This window comes from Acinonyx jubatus, chromosome D4 (assembly GCF_027475565.1).
Source record: "Acinonyx jubatus isolate Ajub_Pintada_27869175 chromosome D4, VMU_Ajub_asm_v1.0, whole genome shotgun sequence".
NCBI classification, from domain to species: Eukaryota; Metazoa; Chordata; class Mammalia; order Carnivora; family Felidae; genus Acinonyx; species Acinonyx jubatus.
In genome coordinates, this window is record NC_069391.1 from 2,721,522 (window position 1) to 2,744,262 (window position 22,741).

Genomic DNA, 22,741 nt, shown 5'->3' on the forward strand with positions numbered 1-22,741 from the left:
GCCCCGCCTCGCCGCCGCCCCGCCCCTCGCGCACGCGCAGGCGCACCGCCGGCGCCCCCCCGCGCCGCCTCGTCCAGCTCGGCCCGGCTCCCGCCCAGGCGGCGGCGACGCGACGCCCCGAGCGCCCGCCCCGCCGCCGCGGCCGGCAGGTAAGCGGGGCCGCCGGGCAGGGGACCGCACTCGGGCTGCGGGCGGGGGCCGACGCCGGCTGCGCCCCCGGGTCGCCCCGCCGCCGCACGTGTTCCGGCGGGTTGGGCCCCGGTCCTGGCCCAGCCCCGCCGGGGCCCTCTCTGTTCGGGCGCCCAGCGCCCCCACCGCCTCCCTTCCGGGTGCCCGCTCTGCGCCCCCGCGTCGAGCCCCGTCCCCCGGGGGCGGCCCCCTTCCCGCACTCAGCTTCCGTCCCCCCCCTCCCTAAACGTGTCCTCACGGCCCCCCTGCGCCTCCCGGGGACCCCCGGCGCTCACCCGAGTGGCCACTCCCCAGGGCCCCCTCCCCCAGCGGCCAGGTGACAAGCCCTCAGCCCGGGGACTGGGACTTATTTCTGCAACCAGCTCGCGTCTCCCCTGCTCTCCGCTGCTGCAAAGAAAGACCCCAGACCCACCGACGGGTACCTGGACGTGGCGCGCGGACCCGTGACGCTCTCCTCTTCTGCAGAAACGCCCGCTCCCCCTGTTGCTCACCCTCAGCCTCTCCCCCCGAGAACCCGGGCTCCCCGGCTGTGGGGAGAGACCCCGGCTCCTGCTGTAGAGCCTCGGACCACTTCCATTCTGGTGCGCCAGAGCCATCTTGAGTGATGGCAGAGACGCTCCCTACTAGCCTTCTCGTGCCAGTTCCTACCTTCCCGGGTCCGTTTACCGGGGCCTTCACTCTGGCAGGTGCCGTGCTAGACACTGCCTGGGCGGTTGGCCCGGCCCCGCAGGAGACAGATAGGGAAGCTAGAATGCGAACAGGTTGCAGAACAGGTGGGGGGGGGGGGGGAGTCGTATCGGATTCCCCCACTCTTGGTCCGGCCACCTGTGAGTCACCAAATTACCTCACCTGTGGGCCCCTTCTCTGGGGTGGAATCCAGGAATCTGCATTTCACAAGCAGGTCAGGAGAGCACTTAAGTTTGGGAGGCTCAGCCTTGGGTGGTCCGGCTCATCAGGGTAAGAGACCTGTGGGTGGTAAGGGGGCAGGCGACACCGTGCTCTGGAGGTGGGCTCTGAGCCGCCTTCCCTGCAAGCCTGATTGCCTTCACCTTCTCCGACTCTCCTTAGGAGCTAGTCCCTAACCAACCTCCCCGGTGCTTCCACGGAGTCACCTGAGGGCTTATGGAAAATGCGAGGCCCTGCCCCCCTCTTAAACGCCCCTGGAAACCTGGGGCGTTGAGTCCAGAAATTGGATTCTTAGAGGCCCCCCTGATTTTTTGCGTGGTAATGTTTTGCTAGCCCAAGGGATCGGTGGATGGGGCCAGAGCAGGGAAGGGTTGGGCACCTTTTCTGTAAGATTAGGTATTGTATCCTCCGGTCCTCACTCCTCACCAGAGGGCGGGCAGTTTGCTGGACTCACGCCCCACCTCCTGGTGGGTCTCAATTTTTATGTTAAAAGGAGCAGGTCGGGGCTCCTGGAGCTGCCCCGTTTACCCTAGAGGAAGCTTCTTAGCTTCTCCCTGCCGGTTCTCACTGCCCTCTCTTCCCCACGCCTCTTTTAGCCCTTGCTGGTACCTTCTTCAGACGCTAGGTTTGGGCAAAGTCTCGGCAGCTCTCTTCCTTAGCTTCCCCCCTCCCCCACTTGTCCATCCCACCTAAAGGAAGGCAGCACTTGGATTAGCTGGCACGGCCAGGTTGCTCTAAATTTAATCACCAAGTAGCTAGCGTTTACTGAGCACCAGCTTGGTGCCAGCACTCGGTTCCTGAGCGCGTTTGTGGGACCTGCCCCTCCCCCACTCTGGTCCTTGGGCTTTGGGCGCAGCACCATCCATCCTTCGGTGTGAGCCCCAGGCCTTGCTACAGGTGACCGTTGGTGGCCGCATCTGTGCTCTGCTCAGCTGTGTTGCCTTGTAATTTCTCTGCCCTCCTCTGGGACGAAGACTTTGAGACGTGCTCTTTTTCGGTGGCTTCCATTTTGCCTTGGTGTGCCGAGCAGTCAGGCAAGCCTTCAGTTGTAAGTGCTAGAATTTAGACGACGACGCGTAAATGCTTAGACGGACGGCAGGGCAGGCTTGTCTGCGAGGATGTCTTGGTGGCTCCCCTCTTGAATAACGTCTTCCCTGGTCTTGGAATCGCCAGGTGCGCTTCTGTGAGACGCATGCAGGCTGGGGACGGGGTCTGTTCCCGCGATGGAGCAAACGAGTCGCCTGCCGTGCGGCCCGGGTGGTTCCATTGTCACGCTGAGACCTAATTGAGCTGCAGCGTGGGCTGGCTTGCAGCGCGTCTGGGTGCACTTCGGGCCTCTGCAGTCAGGCAGGGCTGGCTCTGGCTTACGCTTCCCGGCGGGGTCTTGAGGTCCCCTCACCAGGGACAGCGTGCCTTTTGCGCTGTGGGCATCCTGGAGGCAGGCTTCGAGTCTGCGCCCGGCACCCAGAGGCCCCCCCGGGGAGGCGAGGACCCGCGGGGGGCTGCTCTTGTGTGTTTTCAAATACGGCACTTAACCCTGCTGCGGCCCTTGTGAGCATTTGGACGCATTCCCAAATTTCTACACCGTGCAGCTCGGTCTCCTGTAATTTGGGTGGGTTTGTTTTTCTACCGTTTCAAGGGCTCTTTGAAAAAAATTGCATTTTGTTTGCCTGGACTGGGCCGCATTCCTACGGACCCGGGTAACAGTAGGGGGCACCCTTGAAGCTGGGGCCTTGGATTGCGATCACAAAAGGGCCTGGGGCAGGGCGTCCACCGCTGAGAAGCGTTAGCGCAGAGCGAGGGCCACCTCTGGCTTCCTCGTTTGGGAACTGCGCGTCTGCTACAGGGCTCAGTGAGATGGTCAAAAGGTTTTTATCCTTTTCTCTGGGAGTTACTTTTTCACAATGTGCTTTATGGGCCTTAGTCTCCCACTGTAGGTTTTGAGTAGCAGGCGGCTCTTCCCACTGTGAGTCTGCGCTTGGAGCCGTGAACTCCCCTGCTCGCGTCTCTCTGCCCGGTGGGCTTCAGAGCCATGGCAACGGAGGAGAAGAAGCCAGAGACGGAGGCGGCCAGAGCACAGCCCACCCCTTCCTCCTCGGCCACGCAGAGCAAGGCGCGTCCCTGAGGGCTCCCGGGGAAGTGCCAGGGGCGCACAGGCTGGGACGCGCCTTGGAGATGTTACTTCAAAGTCTGCTGTCCCCCCTCAGTTAGATCCTGGGGTTTTGGTCGCTGACCATAGACCTAATCGAGTGCTTGTTTGCCGAGTCGAGGATCCCCAGACCTGTCCCCTGGGAAGGGGCTTTATCAATAACGTGGATCCTCGGTCCTGATCGTAAGATTCTGTTCAGGGCCCACAGAGCCTCTTACTAAGCGCCCTGCCTGACTCCACGGTCCTGACGCCAGGGCGGGTTCGCAGACCCCTCCTGTGGACACCAGGCAGCGCGCAGAAGCCTTTACGCAAGGCTGCAGCCTTGAGGTTTGCCTCGGGGGAGGCTGCACCTGCTGCGCCTCCGTGGCGCGGCAGTGGCAGGGGGCTTCGGGCCGCTTTGGGGTGGGTGAGGGGCGGCTGAGGGGACGTCGTGAGCTCAGGTTGAAACACGTTCAGTTTGAAAGGTGACTTCCAGAGAGTTCTAGCAGGCACTTGGAGTACGGACGTGGAGCTCAGAATAGGGGGTCACAGCGGTTAACTGTTTGATGACTAGGACTGTCTCTTCAACAGCCCACTCCTGTTAAACCAAACTATGCCCTGAAATTCACCCTGGCTGGCCACACGAAAGCCGTGTCCTCCGTGAAATTCAGCCCGAATGGCGAGTGGCTGGCGAGTTCGTGTACGTATCTATCAATCACCGGGGCCTCGGCGCTTGGGAGTCCGTCTGGGCCGAGACCGGAAGCTGGGGGCGCCTCCCCTGGGGCATTGCAGCAAGCCGTGTGCCCCCTGCTGTACCTGGAGCCCGTTGCCACCCTGAAGTGACAGGGGCCTGGGGTAGAGGGCAGGGCACGGGCAGCTGTGCCACAGCGCTGCCTGTCCCCGTGCACGGGGCACGTGCAGGGCTCCTGAGGGGTTCGTGCTGTTTCCCGGGGCTCTTGTGGGAAGCCCAGATTCTGTACTCGGGATGACTGGACCAGCTCAGTTCCTTTGTCTTCCTTTCTTTCAGCCGCTGATAAGCTCATTAAAATTTGGGGAGCATATGACGGAAAGTTTGAGAAAACCATATCTGGCCACAAGCTGGTAGGTGTGCACCCCGTATGCCGAGACTGCCTTCCCGCTGGGGCAGGGCCAGCGGTCCCGGGGGTGGGGCCCGTCCCCGGGGCTCGGCAGGTTAAAGTGGAAGCTTCTTCCCCCCGAGTTTTTGATAGTTCTCTGCCTCTTGTTTTTTGAGCAGACACTCTTGCCCTTCCCAGACGAGTCTCTGCCTGACTGCAAGAGAACACGCTTGTCCTGTGGGCCCCGTGTGGCCTTCCGTCCGTGTGGCCAGTGGTAGCTCGAGGGTTGGGATGCTGGGGTGATGCGCTTAGTTATCTTTAGGTGGATGTTCTGATTTTTGCTGGTTAACTGTATTTTGTCCGTCAAGGTGGTGACCCTGTGTTTTCGCTCCCCAGGGAATATCCGATGTGGCCTGGTCTTCAGATTCTAATCTCCTTGTTTCTGCCTCAGATGATAAAACCCTAAAGATATGGGACGTGAGCTCGGTAAGCCGCCCTCGGCCTCCCTCCCTGGGAAGCTGGTGTGTGTGGAGAAGGGCACGGTGCGGGAGCTGGAGTTGAGTCTGGGACCCAGCCCGTCTTGGTCAAGGGGGTGCCCCCCGCCCCTTGCAGGATGTGCCTCTGCCTAGGTGTTGGTGGGCGCTGATGCTGACATTTGCAGAAATAAGCACCTGGAATGCCTTAGTCCGACAATACTTGCTTTTAGGGAAAGTGTCTGAAAACCCTGAAGGGACACAGTAACTACGTCTTTTGCTGTAACTTCAACCCCCAGTCCAACCTCATCGTCTCGGGCTCTGTAAGTGTGGCGCCTCCGGGTGGGGGTGGGGTGCGCCTGACTGTAGCCCGGGGCTCCGAGTGGAGCCTCGAGTCGTCAGTGCTGGGGGCCGAGGGGACGGTGGTGGCAGGGCTTGGGGTCCAGAGGACCTGCTCCCTGCCCGTGGAGCGGCTTCAACCTCTTCTCTGGTCTTCAGTTTGACGAAAGCGTGAGGATATGGGACGTGAAAACCGGAAAGTGCCTGAAGACTCTGCCTGCCCACTCGGACCCCGTCTCAGCTGTAAGTCCCACCGGGCTGCGGACCCCGCGCAGCAGGACCGGGGTGACGGCCAGAGAGTGGGCACTGGCGACCCCGAGAGAGGTCTCCCTGTCCTGGGCCCGTAGGACAGGCAGGCGAGGGGCCGGGTGAGGCGGCCCCGAACTGAACCCCAGACCGGGCGGCCAGGCCCGAAGAGGGGCCGTGCGCTGGGAAGCGTGGCCGTGGAGAAGTGAGTGTTGAGTGGAGTTGGCTTCGGTGGGGCGGTGGTGGAGGAGGTGGGGCCCCGCGTGCGCTCTGGCTGTGCTTGTGTGTACCTCGGGGCAGGGGAACGTGCAGAGCCAAAGGCACACCCGCTCACAAACCACGGCACTTGAAAACGGCCACACAATTCCTTTCTTTGCCAGCGAAGAGCCGGGTGCTGCTTCTTGGCCAAGTTTGCCTTTTTCTGGAAAGGGGAAGGAATTGTGTAAACAGTGTGCTGCTTTTTACTGAGCAGATGGTCCTTTTCACTTTCTGAAATCATGTAGGTGAGTGCTTTTAAAGCATTTTCCGCCTCGAAGGGCTGTTTTGCCCAACTGAGACCACTCGCAGGGCCCCGATACGTAGAAGACACACGGGTGCTGCCGGCGGTGGCCTCGAGGACGCCCGGCCAACGCCTGGGGCTCAGGGGTTCCGCCACGGACGCGCGGCCCGGCAGGCCCGAGCTCCGCCCGCCTCTGTGGACTCACAGTGCGGGGAGCGCGGATTCTGAGACTGGCCCGGCCGCGACCGAGGGAAGGAACCGGGAGATGAGTTGTCGCGACGGCCAGTACTGTCTGCGATTCGGTGGTGGCGGGGGCTGCGGGTGGGACCCATAGCTTAGACCGCAGTGGGGTTTGTGAAGTTTTTGCTTCCTACCAAAGTGAGGAGTGCTCATTTGAAAAGAAAGAAAGGGAAAGAAAGGCAGCAACTAGAAAATCAGAGTCTCCGGAGCCCGCCCTCCAGGACCAACCGCTCACGGCTTCCCTGCCCTCTGTGGCGTTTTGGCTTTTTAAATACATATTTTCCAACACGTTCCCTCAAGTAGTGGTGAGGATGGCCCGTGCCGCGGCTGTCCGTCCGCTTGGAAAGGTTCCTCGGGCGTCTGTGGCGTCTGTGCCCGGACCCTGGGACCTCGGGCACCGGGGCACCTTGTGGGCAGTGGGCACTCCCCGCAGGCACTTGCGACTCGCACTTGACGAGGAGTGCGGTGCGCATGTTGGAGCCGCTCCGCACGCTGTGTGACGGTTCCTGCAGGGAGAACTCGAGACCCCGTGTGAAAGAGGCACACGTGGTTTCCCGCAGATGTGGGGGGAGCTGGCAGCCTCACGCTGCCGGCACGGCCCTGTCTGCCAGCTCCCTGTCCCCGCACGCCCTCCCGCTCGGGTCTGGCCGCCGTGCCCTCTCGACTGGACGACGCCTGCATCAGCTTCCTCTCTGGAGCGGCCCTGGGTTTTCCTTGCATTCAGCCTGTTTCCTGCCCCCCCCCCCCCCCCCCCCCCGCTTCTGTATGAGCTCAACTGTCTGCCGGGGGTCCCCTCCGCAGAGAGCTCTGATGGACGGTCACCTCAGGGGAGCTGTGGCATCCCCGTTAGGTACTGACTTGTTGCCTCTCTCGCATTTTCGTGGTGCTTATGTTTCGACGCGGGGATGTCCAGGGTGCCTGGATGCGGTTGGGAACGACGCAGAGCGCAAGGCTGGTGCTGCAGCTCTCGGGGACCCGTGTCAGCTCATCCGTGTCTGGCCTGGCGGGTCTTGGTAGAATGTTCTGTGAATCCAAAGACAGGGACAAACGTGGTTAGATTGCTGTGAGTTTTAAAGGGAGGGGCTCGCGAGCAGGTGGTTACGGTCACGTGGAGCTCCTGGTAGGAGCAGAATGAAAACAGAGCATCCTCCCGGGTGTCTGGAGGCCTCACAGGGCCGGGCGGGCCAGCGCAGAGGCCACAGCCGCATGTGGCAGTCCTGCGGCGAGCCCAGATCAGGTCTCGCCGTGATGAACTACGCTCTCCGCCTTCGAAGATTTGGTGCGAACGAAGGGAACGGGACGCGCTTGCTGGTGCCTCTCGGTACCGGGCGCGTGCTGAGGTGACACCTTAGGTGCTTTGAGTTCAGTAAAACCAAGTTCATTTCACCTGTTACTTTCCTGCTGCAGCTGCCAGAGCGTCAAGGTGTCCGCGTGGCGGCGGGGCTCCTCAGCGGAGGCCGAGGGTCGTCGGCAGCTGCTGAGAGTGTCAGCCTGGCTCCTGGGTCGGTACTTTGTTCCCCAAGCTCTCAGGTGCTCCTGGGGCATGTGGGCTTGCTCCCAGGGGGTGTCCCGCAGAGTCTGGAGATTGTTCTGGTCGTCACAACTAGACGCCGAGATACTGGCATCTTGTGAGTCAAGGGCAGAGTGTGGCCACCGGGGGGCGGGCCCGGAGCAGGAGAGTCCTGGCAGGCAGGGCGGTGGTGCCAGGTGGGGGCGCCACTCCGCATGGCATGGCGGGCGGGGGGGGGGGGGCACACGGCCCTTTGTGCGGCTCTGTTTTATGTAGAAAGCCTATCTCAGGTAGCAGGAAGCGGGCTCGCCTCAGAAAGGTGTGAACTCCTGACATTGTGGGTCCTTTAGTCCCACCAGGATTCAGGTGGAGGAAAGCAGGAAAAAAAGCCCAAGTACCAAGCAGTCATTAGACAGGGACTTGTCAGGTTGCCGTTTCTTTCCGTGAAGTCGCTGCCCCGGGGTGGGCGGAGTTAGGCATTCAGGTGACACAGGGTGTGGGGTGCTGGAGGCCGGTCAGCTCCTAGGACCAGCAAATACGGGGTCACCGCTGTCCTGAGGCTCGGGCGTCCGGGCTTCCTGGTCCTTGCCGCGGGCAGCGGAGGGCGTTCCTGTGGTACCTACCCAGCGAGTGGGTTTTTCTCTCCGGCTTTTCTCTTTGACGTGAGGTCAGGGCAAGTGGTTTCCAGCTGGTCGCCCGGGTCAGGCCGCCCCACGGCAGTGGTGGACACGCCGGCTCTCACAGGCTGGGCCTCTCTCCGGGTCCGGATCCGGGTCTGGGTCACTCAGTCGAGCTTGTGTCTTTTCAAGGGCACCTTTTGCAGTAAGTGATTTAGCTACTCGACCCGTGTTTCCGGCGGGATTTCTTTCAAAGTTGGGTCCTCTGTGGTGAGACCGGGGCACTGTTGCTGGACACGCAGGTAAAGTCACCTTGTCCGTGCAGCTCGTGTGTCCATCAGTGTCCACAGGAAATCAGAATTCGAAGCGAACGGGGGTTCCGTTGTTTGCTCCGCGCTCGGCAAGATGCCCGCGCACTCGTGCAGGGCGCTCGCGAGCGGAGCGCGGTCTGTGTTCGTCACTTACGAGTAAATGTGCTTTTCCCCCCACTCTGTTCTCAGGTCCATTTTAACCGGGATGGATCCTTGATCGTGTCAAGCAGCTACGATGGTCTCTGGTAAGTGCAGGCATTTCCCTCGTTCGCTCAGCAAACGTGTGTTTGTTTATTTGTAAATGTTTATTTTGAGAGAGAGAGCGAGCAGGGAGGGGCAGAGGTGGGGGGCAGAGAGAATCCCAAGCAGGCTCTGACTGTCAGCACAGAGCATGACATGGGGCTCGAACTCACAAACCATGAGATCGTGACCTGACCCGAAACCAAGAGCTGGACGCTTAACCGACTGAGCCACCCAGGCGCCCCAGCAAACATTTATTTAAAGGCGCCGTTTTGGCCCTGGGGGGACAGTAGCGAAAACAAGGCAAGCGGGTTTGTCCCCGAGGAGAGCTTATGGCTGTCACGGGGCTGCGGCAGACGGACACACGGCAGCCCCTGCCTCCGGAGGGACAGCAGGGCCGCGGGGAGGGCTCCCGGTACAGGGAGGCCCGGGGACGCGCTTCTGCTCAGGACTCCTCTTTGTGGGCACGGAGCGTGCCCTTGACGAGTTCACGGGCGCGGGTGGCGTGCGGACCCTGGGAGGACCAGACTCCCGTCCCGAGTGGGTGGAGCGGAGCGGAGATCCCGCCACAGAGGAGGTGAGGAGGTCGAGGGGACGTGGCCTCGCGGGGAGCGTCCGCTCCAGGCCGCGTGAAGGACGCCCGTAGAGCTCGGGACCTGTAACCTGAGTGTTCAGGATTCTTCCGGAGGCGTGAGGAAGAGGTGGAAGTCGGCGTTGTCCGTTTAACTCGGCAGACTCCGTGATGGGGGCACGAGGCTGGGGAGCGTCAGGCTGGGTCTGCGGGGGCCGTGTCCTGGCTCGTCAGGCCCGGTCACCGGGAGGGGCGGGGAGGCAGCGGCCGCTGCTGGCACGATCGCTCAAGAGCCTCCCGATCACGAGGCGGAGAGCGCGCGGCCGGGAGTTGGTCTGTGCTCAGTACAGAGGGGGCACGGGAGTGATACGCGTACAAGTGCCGCGGGAGAAAGCCTTTCGGCTCTCGTTCTCTCTCTTTCGAAGTCGCGTACCTTCTTTTTTCCTTTGGGTTCATTTATTTATTTAATTTAATTTAATTTTTTTTTAACGTTTACTTATTTTTGGGACCGAGAGAGACAGAGCATGAACGGGGAGGGGCAGAGAGAGAGGGAGACACAGAATCGGAAGCAGGCTCCGGGCTCCGCGCCGTCAGCCCAGAGCCCGACGCGGGGCTCGAACCCACGGACCGCGAGACCGTGACCTGAGCCGAAGGCGGACGCTTCACCGACGGAGCCACCCAGGCGCCCCCTCCTTTAAGTTTATTTAGAGAGACAGAGTAGAGGAGGGGCGAGAGAGAGGGAGAGAGAGGATCCCGGGCCCGGCTCTGCCCTGGCAACACAGAGCCGGCCCAGGGTTTGAATTCACGAACCGTGAGGTCATGACCTGAGCCGATATGAAGAGTCGGACACTGACCGACTGAGGCGTCCAGGCGCCCCGCCCCCCCGCCTCCCCCCGTTTCATTAGAACAGAATAGTAAAAGCAGGTTTGAAACGGGCGGGCGGACAGCGTCGGCAGGCGCAGAGTAGAGTGACGTCTGTGTCAGTGGGACAAAAGAACATCACCCAGGAAGAGAGAGGCGTGGAGTGAGCCGGGCGCCGCCGAAGGGAGAGGCCTGTGCTCACGGTGCACTCGGGGCCTCGGGCTGCGGCGACCACCCGACGGGCCGTGTCGCTCTTTGGAAGGATGTGGGTGGCCTGGTGGGCGTGAGCGACGCCGCGGCTGTGTGTTTGCGAGCTCGGGACAGTCTCCGGGCCACCTGCAGACTGGCTCCGAGAGCTTCCTGAAGAAGTTAGAAGAGGCTACGCCCACCCCCCACGCCCCCCCCAAAAAAGGGAAGAAGAAATTTGTACACAGACGGAGAAAGGGGAAAAGCGGTGGAAAAAATGAAGACGTAGGTGTTAACCCCTAGAAGCTCCAGTGAGGAAATGGTGAATAAGTGGGGTGAAAACAGAACGCGGGGCGCAGATGTGGCGGGTCCGGGGGACAGGAGGAGGAGGAGACCGCGCGTCCGCCCTGAGCCGTGCGTTTGGGTAGCTCCGGGTTCCGAGTTGGCCCAGGAAGGCCTACACATGGTCTGGGGCCGGGGAGTCCCGCTCAGTCGGCCGACCTCCGGAGGCCATGAGCATGTTGGGACCACAGAGCAGGACGGGGGCCCCGATGTGACGCATGTGGTGGGTCCGGCCTGCCCCTCCTCTCCAGGCCGCGTAGCTAGTCCAGAGAGAAATCCACGGAGGACGCTTCGCGGTGGAATATCGATGTCAGAATTCCAAAGAAACCGCAAGCTGAGCCCAGCAGCCCGTCGGAAGATAGTGACCCACAACCACGTGGGTTTATTGAACAGTGAGAGGTCGTGGTAACGTGATTGGCGCCAGAAAAGTCCGTAATCTGCTTCACGTCTCCACAAAGTGGAGGCAGTCTCCGTGGTTTGTTACTGGTGGAGGCCACGCGGGCCCCTGCTAGGTAGGATCTGGCAACCATCCCCGGGTACGACTCTAGCAAGGAGGCCTGTGTGGCACCCTCTTACTGGAAACTTTACGATATTTACGAGAAGTGGTAACACACCGAAACCGTCTCTAGGAAAACCAGCCGCAGAACTGGCCCGTTCGCCTCTCGCTCAGTGTTTGGGGTTCCTGGTGAGCGGCCGGGAAAGTAAAAGTAGCCGTGGGAGAGGCGGATGGAGGCTCAGCTCTTGGTGGATGATCTACTTGTTTTCAAAATTTAAGGGCCACTGACCTGGCACTTGACCTACCGGTACTGACCGTGGCCCTCACGGCTGCCTTGACCCGGGACCCCGCCACCCCCGCTCGGCGGTTGGGGAGCAGAGTCAGACCGAACACTCGATGGTTGTCCCCCAGCATAGGTGGGGAGGTGGCAGCTGGGACCCGCAGAGCCCAGTGCGGGGCGTCCCGCCCAGAGGAGGGACCTGATGGGACAAGCAGAGCGGGTCGCGGGAGCCAACTTGCCGCCACCCACCGCCCCCCCCCCCCCCCCCCCCCCCGCCCAGTTCCCGGCAGCCAGTGATGCGGGGTGCCGTCCCAGACAGGAGGGCACGTCGGCAGGGGCGGGAAGGTGGGAGAGGACTTGGCAAAGTAACGTGTCCCCTGTGAGCCGGTGGCCTCACTGCTGGGCATCCGTGCCCTGGAGGGGCAGGCACTGATACACGGGCACCTGCCGCTGAAGGTGGGGTGCTGGTGTGGGCGGAAATAACATGCTTGCTAGAGCTGGCTTGTCCATTCTGGGGTAGCGGCTCTCTGCGCGCCCTTCTGAACTAGAGGGTGTCCAGAGAATCCCCTGCATTAGTCTTTTTCTGTGAAAACCAAGCCCTCTCCTGGGCGACTTGGGACGTTGGTGCCAGAAAATGGGTCAGGCTCCTGGCACCCTGTGCCGCGGCCTCTGCTCCCCGTGTCCCCCGTGTGCTGGCGACCTGGCTGCCGGTGGTAGAGCAAGTGCACACGCCTGTTCTGGGGCGCCCGTGGTGGCCCCAGGGTGAGGGACGATGGCGCGGAAGAGTTAAGCAAACCGAACCGCGACTCGTGGTGTCCGTCCCCAGACCGACGTTTGCTCAGGACCCAGAGCGCGTCGGGCTGCTCGTGATGTGTGTGTACAGACTTGCTGCCGTTTCTGTGTTGCAGCCGCATCTGGGACACCGCCTCGGGCCAGTGCCTGAAGACCCTGATCGGTGAGTGCTGCTGGCGTTGCGTCCAGGCTGGGTGTCCCCCGAGTGGCGGTCGCCTGGCCAGCCGTGGAGGGCACCTCGCCGTCCTCTGTCCTCCGTCTTGTGTGGTCTTCGGGAGGCCCTCTCTCTCCTCTGTCCTGGATCTGCTCCCTCTGGGCGGGGTCCTCCTCTGCGGATGGATTCCGGCTCCTGCCAGCTCCTTCTGGATGGCCTCTGGCCCCGCGAAGTCCCCTCTCCAGGCTGGGCCCCGTGCCGTGTTCTCTGAAGGCCCTCGGAGCCCCTTGGACCCTCCGCCTTCGCTCGGCAGACCCCGCGTGGGGGTTTGTCCTCGATCGTTCCTTGAGCGCACGTGACCGAGCCCCAGCCCTGAAGTGCGCCCCGTCCGCTGGCGGCCGGGGGAGTAGCAGACTGGGAAGACAGGTGGTGCCACCAGGCAGGGTGTATGTGTGGCTGGAGGGTGGGTGCTGGGCCCCTGCAGGGCCCCAGACCTCCGAAGGTGATGGGGAGGGCGTCCTGGGAGGGTTCTGAGGCGGTAGGTCGCCTGGGGTCAGCCCGGAGGGTCCCCGCGGCTCCAGGTTCGAGCGTGAGGTAGAGCAGGTACTACCGAGTTCTGTGCTGCGGGGGGACTTGGGGGGCCCCGGGGGAGGGGACCGGCCCACCGCCCACCCGGGGGGTGCCGTGTCCTCAGCTTGGCACCCTTCCCTGGGCTGTCACGGGAACGCACGTGGCCTGATGACGCGTCAGCCCTGGCCAGCGTAGCACAGCACCCCGGGCTGGGCGGCTTAGCAGAAACTCCTCCCTGCGTCCCGGTGCTAGAATCCGAGATCTGGGCGCCAGCAGGCCTGGTGTCTCCCGCGGCCTCTCCTCGACCTTCCTGCTGTGTCTTCACGGGGCCCTTCCTCCGTGTGCATCCCTGTGCCCGGTCCTCTTTTGTCGTCCGGATGCTAGTCCGACTGGCTCAGGGTCCCCCGCACCAGCCTCCCTTTAGCTTCGTCCCCCCTTTGCAGGGCCCGGTCTGCACACAGGGCCCCATCGACTGACCTGCAAGGGTCAGGACTTCACCGTGGGAATTTCGGGATGGGAACCGTTCTGCCGTTTCTTTTGGTTTACGAGGCCACCTTTCGGATATGACATCACGCTGAGTCCACAGCGTCTGTCCCCAGAGGCCTGGCGGGACGGCGCCACCGTTTGCACCTCTGAGGCTGCCTGGCACTTGCCCGTGTCAAGTGTCCTTCTGTTAACGTGACCCCCAGGGCGCTCCACCCCACAGGCAGGCGGGAAGCGGAGGCCTGGAGAGCCTAGCCGGCCAGCCGGCAGCAGGCGGGTGCCAGCGCCGGGCCTTGAGCTCCGCAGCACCCACCGCGAGGGAGGGGGCGGCGCGTCGCCCTGTCCCACCCCGTTCCTGACACCGGGTCTCAGGAATTAGAGCTTTCCGGGTTAGAGAGCCTGGTACGACCACCCCTCGTCTGCATTATGGGGCCTGCCTTCCTGCTGTGGCCCCTGGGACCCAGGACGGCCCTGCGTGGCCTCACACCTCCTTCTGTGCTTTTGCAGTGTTTGGGAGCCGTCGCAGGGAGCAGCGGCCCCCAGTGCCCGGGGGCCAGGTCCCTCGAGGTGGTAACGCTCGCACCACTCCCCCCGTTCCGGCACCAGGGTGCATGGCCCCGGTTCCGTCCCTCTCACCTGGGAGGGGGGACGCACGCCTCCCGATGTGAGGGTCACAGGGCCGTCATGCGGCCGCAGGTGCTGGCCTTGTCCTTGGCGGCCCCTGACGGCGGCTCTTACCCAGCTCCCCAGGCCGCCGGGCATGAGCTTTCAGACCTGGGTACAGAAGCAAGGACTTGGGTCTCCTGCCAGAAGGTGGTTTTTGGAGAATCGACAGGTCCTTTGCCCTGACCGGGCGACAGGAAACACCTGAGCTCATTCGCCTGCGTCCTTGCCCCTCAGTGGTAACACTTGCCCAGGTCAGCGGGGCCTTTACAGACCTTGCTGCACCTAAGGAAGTTGACCCTGGGTCTGCCTAGCGGCCCCGTGTTGGTGGAAGGCCGGGCATCCCTTTGTGGCATTTGCCACAGGCCCTTTGCTCTTCGAGCCCTGGTGGCAAAGGGGTAGTTGGGCCCCATCAGGGACCCAAGGAGAACCGGCCATCGTGACCGGCACAGGGTCGGGTGACGGGAGTGTCCTGGGTTCCTCGGGGACCCGTTCCGGGTGGTGGCGTGGGCACTGGTGGCCGTGTCCCCACTTGGATGGCCCTGTGTGGTGACGGGGGTGCCGTTCCCCTTTCCTCCTCGGGGCTCAGGCCCATCGCTCGCGCATCAGCCTGCGTCTGCGTTTTCCATGCAGATGACGACAACCCACCTGTGTCTTTTGTGAAGTTCTCTCCAAACGGCAAGTACATCCTGGCTGCGACCCTGGACAAGTAAGTGTTCCGACCTCCCCGTGGGGTGGGCCCGGGATGCGTTTCCTGCCAGAACTACCTCAGAAAGATAGAGGACGTCTACATCTAGTAAAGGTCCTTGCGTTCTTCAACCTGGGACCCCGTCTCTGCTGGCGGCTGGGTCTCCGGCTGGTCTGAAGAAGGGTTTGGGGTCCAAGTTCGTCCGGTGACTCTGGCTCTGCCCGTGAGCACTTGGGCGGCACCCCACAAACTCCGGAGCAGGTGTCGCCCCCTGTGGGCGGGCCGTCAGACTCTGGCTGCTTGTGTGTACTTGGGCAGCCCTCTGGGGGCCACGCCTCGTCCCCAGGAGGACCCGTGGTCAGCACTTCTCATCAGCACCCTTGGGAAGAGTGAATTCCTGCCTGGGGAGGAGGGGATTTTTTGCAGCCACTAAAATCTGGTTCTGGATGTTTCTGGAACCAAAGTTCTCCACATCCCTCTTGTAGTGGGAACGAGCCACATACTGACCCCGGGAGCCCCTGGCAGCCTCTGTTTGGTGACAGAACCTTGTAGTTCTTTGAACCGTAAACGCGTGGGGCTCTTTCACTGTGAAATCCTCAAACCACTGGCCATGTGCCTGCTGTGCTGGGCGCCCGCACTTGCGGAGGGTGAGGGGCCCGGCCCCTGGCTTTGCCCTGCACATGAGGCCGTGGGGATGCGCGGTGCCAACAGACCTGGCCCCGCTCGGGGGGCCCCCGCGGACATGCAGGTGACTGCCCCCCTCTCTGCCTTTCAGCACGCTGAAGCTCTGGGACTACAGCAAAGGGAAGGTGAGCGCTGGGGGCGGGTTCGCAGGGTCTGGGCTGTGGCTTTGGCCGGTGGCAGAGCTGAGCCAGGGTCTGAAGCAAGAGGGGCTCGGGAAAGCGACCATCGGGTTGGCCTGGGGCACGTTTCTCAGACTCGGGACTTAGCAGGTGGCGAGTCTGTAAGTTAAAGCTTCAGCCGCGTGGCTTTGCACCGTGTCTCTGGAGTGCTTTTCAGAGCTAAGGTTTGTCGGCCGAGACGCCTGCGCTGCTCACGCGGGCATTGTCCCGAGTGCAGGGAGTTGTTGACTTGGTGAACATACTGGCTCTCTTACCTTCTCAGTGCCTGAAGACCTACACCGGCCACAAGAATGAGAAGTACTGCATTTTTGCAAATTTCTCCGTCACTGGTGGGAAGGTGAGTTTTCCCCCAGTGAAGGAGCTTCTCACTCTCCCCAGCTGTCCTGAGAGGTGATCCTGTCACAGCTTGGCTTACGTAGCCACAGACGCTCTCCTGTGCCCACGGAGCAAAGCAGGTGCCTCCGTGACAGACGGCTTTGCTCGTCTGCTCCCGGGTCTCACGGAGGCAGAGCGTCCCCAGGGCGATGGTTCCCGTAAGCGCTTTGCTGCTCGGGGCCTGGGCTCCGGTGCCGGGTCCCAACTGGCCGCGCTGCCTCCTGCCCAGCCCAGGGCCCCGCTCGTGCTCGCCGCCTGGCGTGCGACTGGAGCAGGGGGGTGGGGGGGGTGGGGGGGGGTGGGGGGGGGGGCGTTGGGCGGAGATGGGCGTGACCCGGAGGGGTGGTGATTTGAGAACATGCTTTAGGTCTCAGGAGCCTCCGACGGCCCAGCGGGGCCTCGAGATCGTGTGCGGGCGGGGGCGGAGCGCGTGGACCTCGGGGCGAAGTGGGTTCCACGCGAGCCGGCTCTGACCTGGGTCTTTCTCACCCGTCTTCGGTTCTAGTGGATCGTGTCTGGTTCCGAGGACAACCTGGTGTACATTTGGAACCTGCAGACCAAGGAGATTGTACAGAAACTACAGGGCCACACAGGTGAGCTTGAGGATGTGTGCAGGCTGCGTGTGCGCAGGGACGGCTTCTGGGACACCAGAGTGTGGTGCTGTGCCGCCTGCTGTTCTGGTTTTTCCTCGCCCTCTGGTGGCCTGGGGGACGCCACTGGTCCGTGAGCGGTCGGCAGGGGGCTTTGTCCCAGCTTCCATCTGGCCAAGGCCAGGCTCAACTCGAACCTCTCTTCGTGGCCGTCTTCTGGCGCTTGTCCTCAAAGTCCGTGCGGGCTCCGTGGCTTCCGGTGTGGACGTGGCCCGTGCTTTTGTCCCGCGTCAAGACTAGCGCAGGCCAAGGGACATCTGCTGTGGTCTAGAGGCTCCGGTTCCTCCCGGCGCCGGCCGACCCGCTGTCTCCCCGCGGGCCTGCTCCTGCACGCCTCTAGGCTGTGAGGGGCCACCTGTGCTGGTCGCCCTGCCCTCCGAGGGAGGGTGATTGTCAAATCCTGTGAAAATTTGGCACAAGTGCTCTATTCTGGTCCCTTAAAGTCACCTCCACCCACTGGGGACACAGCTCAGACCTAAAGTCCAGCTACGACTTTGCGTGTTCTGCCCTCATGGCCAGCTCCTCGGGAGCAGCCCCGTGCCTCGGTCGTTCCTGGCTCCTGGCGTGGCCAGGACACTCAGGCCCCTTTGAAGCTACACGGGAAGAGGGAAGGTTCTGGAATTAGCCCAGGTGCCAGCACACGGAGGTGGGGGGCTTCCTGGTGGAGGTGGAGTCTGCCGTGCTCAGCAGTGGTGGGGGGCGCTGGGAGCGGGCACGTCCACGCAGCGAGGCAGGTGCTCCTGTGTCCCCTCTGGGGACCGCGGCCGAGGGCCAGGCTGCGCGGAGCCCTCCCTGATGGCCCGCTAGCACGTGGTGCCGCCTCTCCACTGTCCCACCCGGCCATCGTGCTCCCTCGAGGCGTCCCCAGCGGGGGCAGCACGGTCAGCGGCTGGGACCCCGGGGGCGGTGGGGGCGCGACCCTGGGTGGCAGAGCGGGTCTCGGCACCAGGGGGCACAGGGCAGCGGCGGTCTGTGTTTCAGACGTCGTCATCTCCACGGCCTGCCACCCGACGGAGAACATCATCGCCTCGGCCGCACTCGAGAACGACAAGACCATTAAGCTCTGGAAGAGTGACTGCTAGGCGCCGCGGGGGCTGGTGGGAAGGCGGCCGGTGGGCGAGCAGCGCGGTGTCTGGCGGGGGCCCCTCCGTCCGGGCCCGGGGGGTCGGGAGGGGCCTGGATGGAGCCACCGCTGAGGACGATGTGGCGGAGGGGGTGTCTGCCACCAGAAGGTTCTACAGGTTGCTGGTGACATTTCTTGCCGATCCCTCTCACGCTGTCTGGGGAAGTTTCTGGTCTGTATTGTGTTCAAACAGAGTCAACACAAATTTTTAATTTTTTATTACAGAAGGGTGAAGTTCAATTTATCATGAGTTGTGTTTTTTTCCAGTAAATGTTCTGTACCTTCTCCGGTATCTTATTACCCAGTGCAAGTGCGGCGAGCAGCCGCCCCCGCGGCCCCCCCTTGTCTGTTCAGTAGATGCTCTAGCCACTCGGTCCGCGGTCACCAGTTCCTGCTGTCGTCGTGCCCAGTGTGTGCGGTCTTTCCGGAAAACACAGAACACTGTAAGATTCTTTCCGTGTAAAACCCTTTGTATGTGGGAGTTCGTGGTTCCCGTGCGGACAGCGTGGCGTTGTTCTGGTACCTCCCTGTGTCCCCCCGCGTGCCCCCCGCGCGCCCCCACGAGCTGTAATAAAAGGTAGGAGTCTGCACAGCCGTGGCGACGGAGTTCTCACGCGAAGCCTGTCTGCGCTTGGCCTTTTCACGGAAGGTCTCCCCGATGGCAGGAAGTGGAGGGTTCCGGCGCCCTCCCCGCCCAGGAAGCCCGGCGCCACGGAGGAGGGCTCCCCTCCCCGTGTGGGCCGGGGATGTGTGAGGGCGTCCGGGGGCAGACCCGGGAATTCCGTTTAGCTGGAGGGGAGCTGGTGTCCCTGAAGTGTCCCGTCGAACGTCGCAGGCGGCATTGTGCGCGAAGGCCGGGCCGTAGGAGGCCCCGAGGCCGCGGGTCCAGGCTCAGCTCAGGCTGGGCTTCGTCTCTCCACTGCCGACCTCGGGACCCGAGGGCTTCGTGGGGTTCCCGGGGCTGGCACGGCAGGGGGAGCCGGGTGCCGCCCACCCCCGCGGCCCGAGTGCGGGGGCGGGAGCCTCCGGTGGCGCTGGCTCCCTGAAGGGGTGTGGGGGGGAGAGCGGGGTGAGGAGGCGGTGCTGGGGTTGCCAGGCTCGGGGACCCCTGTGTGCAGCGGGCCCCCCACCCCCACCCCCACCCCGCCCTGCCTTTCCTGGGGCCCCGGGTCCTGGGCTGGGGAAACGGGGCTGCTCTCGACAGGCTTCCCGGCCCCACCCCAGTGGCCGTGGTTGCTCAGACGGGGGTGGCGATTCTAGCAAAGGGCATCTGGAAACGGACTCCCTGTGTCTCCCCGTCCTCTCCCCGGAGGCGGACGGCGAGCGGGCTGTCTGTGCAGAGGTGAACTGCAGTAGGATGCGGTCAGCACCCGGGGCCGGGGAAACCCACTTGGCAGCGTATTTTGGTAGGAAAGGCGGAGGCCGCGTGTGTCGGCAACGTTCCTGAGACCTTGGGACTGTCGCGTTGGTTCTGGTGTGACAGCTCAGCTCGGCCCTCGGAGCAGAGGGGTGTGGACGTGGAGCGCTGTGCCCTTGGATATAGTTTATTTTTTCTACGTTTGAATTCTCTGTTGTAGATTTGTGTAAAGATACATCTCTCTTTTAAAAATAAAGATTTTCATGTCTTGTAACTTTGTCCCAGAAGACTTTTTTACCTTTTTACCATGCAGCTGTGGGGGGGGGGGGGGGGGGGCGGGCGGGTGACATGGCCCTTCTGCTCAGGCCAGCGTGCCCTGCAGGAAAGCTCCTAGCTGTTAAAAATTACCTTTTCTTACTGTGAAAGTTAACCATTTGTGGGGGCGCCTGGGTGGCTCGGTCGGTTAAGCGTCCGACTTCGGCTCAGGTCATGATCTCACACTTTGTGAGTTCGATCCCCGCATCGAGCTCTGTGCTGACAGCTCGGAGCCTGGAGCCTGCTTCAGATTCCGTCTCCCTCTCTCTCTCTCTGCTCCTCCCCCGCTCATGCTCGCTCTCTCTCTCTCTCTCTCTCGCCTTCAAAAATAAAAACATTACAAAAAAATTAAAAAACAAAAGTTAACCATTTGTGCTCGTTACGGACAGTGTAAAACAAATAGGAGAAAATAAACCGCCCGGATCGCTGCTACCACTAACGCTTTGGGGGATTATCTTCTGGTATGTTCGTTAAAAGTAAGACTTTGTTGGGGATCATTTCAGGCATGTGTAAACGTAGAGAACGTCTTCCTGGCTTTATCTTTTCAACTTTCTTTTTTGAAGCAAGCTCTACGCCCAACATGGGGCTTGAACTCACGACCCCAAGATCGAGCGTCAAATCCTCCTCCTCCAGCTGCGCCAGCCCGGGCCGTTCAACTCCAGCTTTTGACACGTCTCGTTTCCTGTGTCCCTCCCGAGTGGTTTTATTAATCCCGGACATTTGGTGACTTAGGCAGTGAATCAGTGTCTGTAAAAGGGAATTCTCCAGAAGCTTTGGCTCAGCACCCTTTTCACACGTAAAAGAGGGTGCGTGCGTGAGCACGTGAGGGGCAGAGAGGAAGAGAGAACTCTAAGCCGACTCTGCGCTGCCAGCACCCAGCCGAGCCCGACGCGGAGCTCGAGCCCGTGAACTGAGATCACGACCTGAGCTGAAACCCAGAGCTGGATGCTTCACGGAGCCGCCCAGGCGCCCCTCAAATGTGAATTCTTAAGTATCGGGTGTCCAGCTTTCCACGCTTGTCTCAAAAGCTCAGCGTGTACGTACACACGTGTGTGCACGTTCACGTGTATGTAGGCGCACCCGAACATGCGCACACAAGCACTTCATGTGTACAGGTGTGCACACACGTGTCCACACGCGTGCCGCACACGCACGTGCTCACGCTTATGCAGATTCGTGTGTACAGGTGCACAAATACACGTTTGCACGCATGTGGCACGCACGTGTTCACACACTTGTGTGCATGTCCTGCGCATGGAACTGTGGGTGTTGGGAGGGCGGGGCGCTCGGGGCCCCGCGAACACGTGCTCCACGGCTGGCTGGTGTGAACCAGGGCCCCAGCAAGACCCCGCCTGCCCTGGTTGGTTGAAGGCTGCTGCTTGCTCGTCGCCTCGGACCTGGAAACAGTCATGTGTCCTATGGGCTCCGGGGTCCGTGTTTGCAGCTTCTGACTCCGGTGCCCTGAGAGCAGAGGCTGACCATTTCCCCCCACGGTTGGTAGGTAATGCGAGCTGGATGGTGCTGTTGGCATCTTTAAAAAATATTTATTTGGGAGGGAGGGAGAGAGAGAGAGAATGCGCGCGCCCATGAGCGGGGGAGGGGCAGAGAGAGAGGGAACCCAAAGCAGAACTGAATCCGAAGCAGGCTCCAGGCTCTGCGCTGTCAGCACAGAGACCGATGCGGGCCTCCAATCCATGAACCGTGAGAGCATGAGCCCAAATCAGACGCTTAACCGACGGAGCCCCCCAGGCGCCCCTCTTTGCAGTGTTAGCAGTGGAATTGTGGGTCGGGTTGGTTTTATTTAAGTCGATAAACACGTTCCTGGGTCGTTATGCGAGCCCTGCACCGTGGAGCTTACAGAGCACTTTGTGCCCTGGACATGAAGGGGGAACGCCCTCTCTACACTTCAGGTGGCCTTTCTGGGGATTTCCGTCCCTGGGAATCTAAGTTCTCCCAAAGCGTGTGCACGACGTCGCGGTACGTCCTGCGATGCCTTCGCCCCGCACGTGCGTGACTGCGGGTGGGGGGCTCAGGAAGGGCTCGCAGCGGCCCGGGACCGGATTCTGCAGAGGGAAGGCAGGCACCGTCGCCGAAGGGCCGGCCCGTGGTGGTGCCCACTGCTGCGTCACGGCCCACGCAAGGGAGAGAGGTTACAGCCGGGGGCTGCTGAGACCCCAGGAGGAGACCCTAAGCTTCACACCCAGCCCGACCTGTGGTGGGGATAGAAACAGCTCGGCTCCTACAAATGAAATGCACACTTGCCAAAGGATTTACTTCCCTCGGCGAGGAAAGCGGTGGGACGTCACGGGCGGTGCAGAGAGCTGGGCACACCTGCCCAGGAGCCAGGATGCCGAGATCAGTGTGCGGGGGGGATTCAAGACTGGCAAACGGGGTGGGGTAACGGCCCTCGGGGCAGGTGCGGGTCTCTGTGGACCAGAGGTGCGCCGTCGCGGCGCGAAGCTTCAAGGCGGCCTAAGTCAGGGTCACACCCCTTGTCCTGATAACGGAGCGCTCCGCCGGCAGGTTGGCGGGCAGGGGCTCAGGACGGCCTTGGGCGGGGGGGGGGGAACTGGGCGACACCGACCCGCGGACGGTGGCGGGGGTGCCGCAGGGAGCACAGTACACGCTAGGGGAGAGCAAAGTGGGCGCTGCGGCCCCGGCATCCTGCGGGGGAGCCCCCGCCCCAGGTCTCCCCCGAAAAACGTTGGTTAGATGCCACGAAGTAGGTGGCAATGCCTTAACCGTATGCGTGTTGTCAGGCCCGAGGGCCTCTTCCATCCTTGTCAAGGGGAGTGCTAACCTTCTCTCCTTTCATACAACACGACTCCACTCCTGTCCGCGCGGCATTTAAAGGCCTCTGCCTAGGCCACCTTTCGCTCAGGGCGACTCGACGCGGCGCGCCCCGCGCAGACACGCCGGCGGAGGCGCCTGCCCTCATCGCGGAGCCACCAGTGTTCACACCTTGCCGCTCAAATCCCCACAGGCGCTGCCGCGCGTGGAAAAACTTGCCTCCCCCTTCCCTAATATATTCATGAAACCAGCCAATCAGAGGCTGGGAGGGACGCGCGGAAGTCCCGAGCGTCCTTCAGAAAACCAGATTCCCCCGGAAACAAAACAGGGCCGGCGCTCACTTCCTAAGCGACGCGCCCCGCGGACTGTGGGCCAGAGACTCGGCACTTCCTGCGGAAATGGAAGTGG

At 62.3% G+C, this 22,741-nt stretch overlaps 1 protein-coding gene and 1 non-coding gene across 3 annotated transcripts; one reads left to right on the forward strand and one right to left on the reverse strand.

The window, feature by feature from the left end:
- The first annotated feature begins 7 nt into the window (after positions 1 to 7).
- Positions 8 to 18,111, forward strand: WDR5 (WD repeat domain 5). 2 transcript variants are annotated; one of them, XM_027051800.2, is made up of 14 exons: positions 8 to 149; positions 3,020 to 3,208; positions 3,815 to 3,923; positions 4,251 to 4,324; positions 4,696 to 4,785; positions 5,006 to 5,095; positions 5,271 to 5,354; positions 8,724 to 8,779; positions 12,419 to 12,465; positions 14,806 to 14,881; positions 15,636 to 15,669; positions 15,986 to 16,060; positions 16,604 to 16,691; positions 17,730 to 18,111. In XM_027051800.2, exons 2-14 carry the CDS (start codon positions 3,128 to 3,130, stop codon positions 17,828 to 17,830), a joined length of 1,005 nt encoding a protein of 334 aa, XP_026907601.1. In that variant the 5' UTR covers positions 8 to 149; positions 3,020 to 3,127; the 3' UTR covers positions 17,831 to 18,111. The 2 variants fall into 2 exon arrangements, with proteins under 2 accessions (XP_026907601.1, XP_053060392.1); XM_053204417.1 differs by lacking the exon at positions 8 to 149 and adding an exon at positions 500 to 845.
- A 4,128-nt stretch (positions 18,112 to 22,239) lies between these two features.
- LOC113596867 (U6atac minor spliceosomal RNA) lies at positions 22,240 to 22,365 on the reverse strand. The gene has a single exon (XR_003417698.1). It is a non-coding gene; the product is annotated as a U6atac minor spliceosomal RNA (small nuclear RNA).
- Between the last annotated feature and the right edge of the window lie 376 nt (positions 22,366 to 22,741).

What these genes read in the sequence shown, in the direction of transcription:
- WDR5 (XM_027051800.2), top strand. Translation starts at nt 3,128, where the DNA reads ATGGCAACGGAGGAGAAGAAGCCAGAGACGGAGGCGGCCAGAGCACAG. An exon ending in CGAGTGGCTGGCGAGTTCGT is followed by an intron (nt 3,924 to 4,250) that starts GTACGTATCTAT and finishes CCTTTCTTTCAG; the next exon opens with CCGCTGATAAGCTCATTAAA. An exon ending in CTGGCTGCGACCCTGGACAA is followed by an intron (nt 14,882 to 15,635) that starts GTAAGTGTTCCG and finishes TCTGCCTTTCAG; the next exon opens with CACGCTGAAGCTCTGGGACT.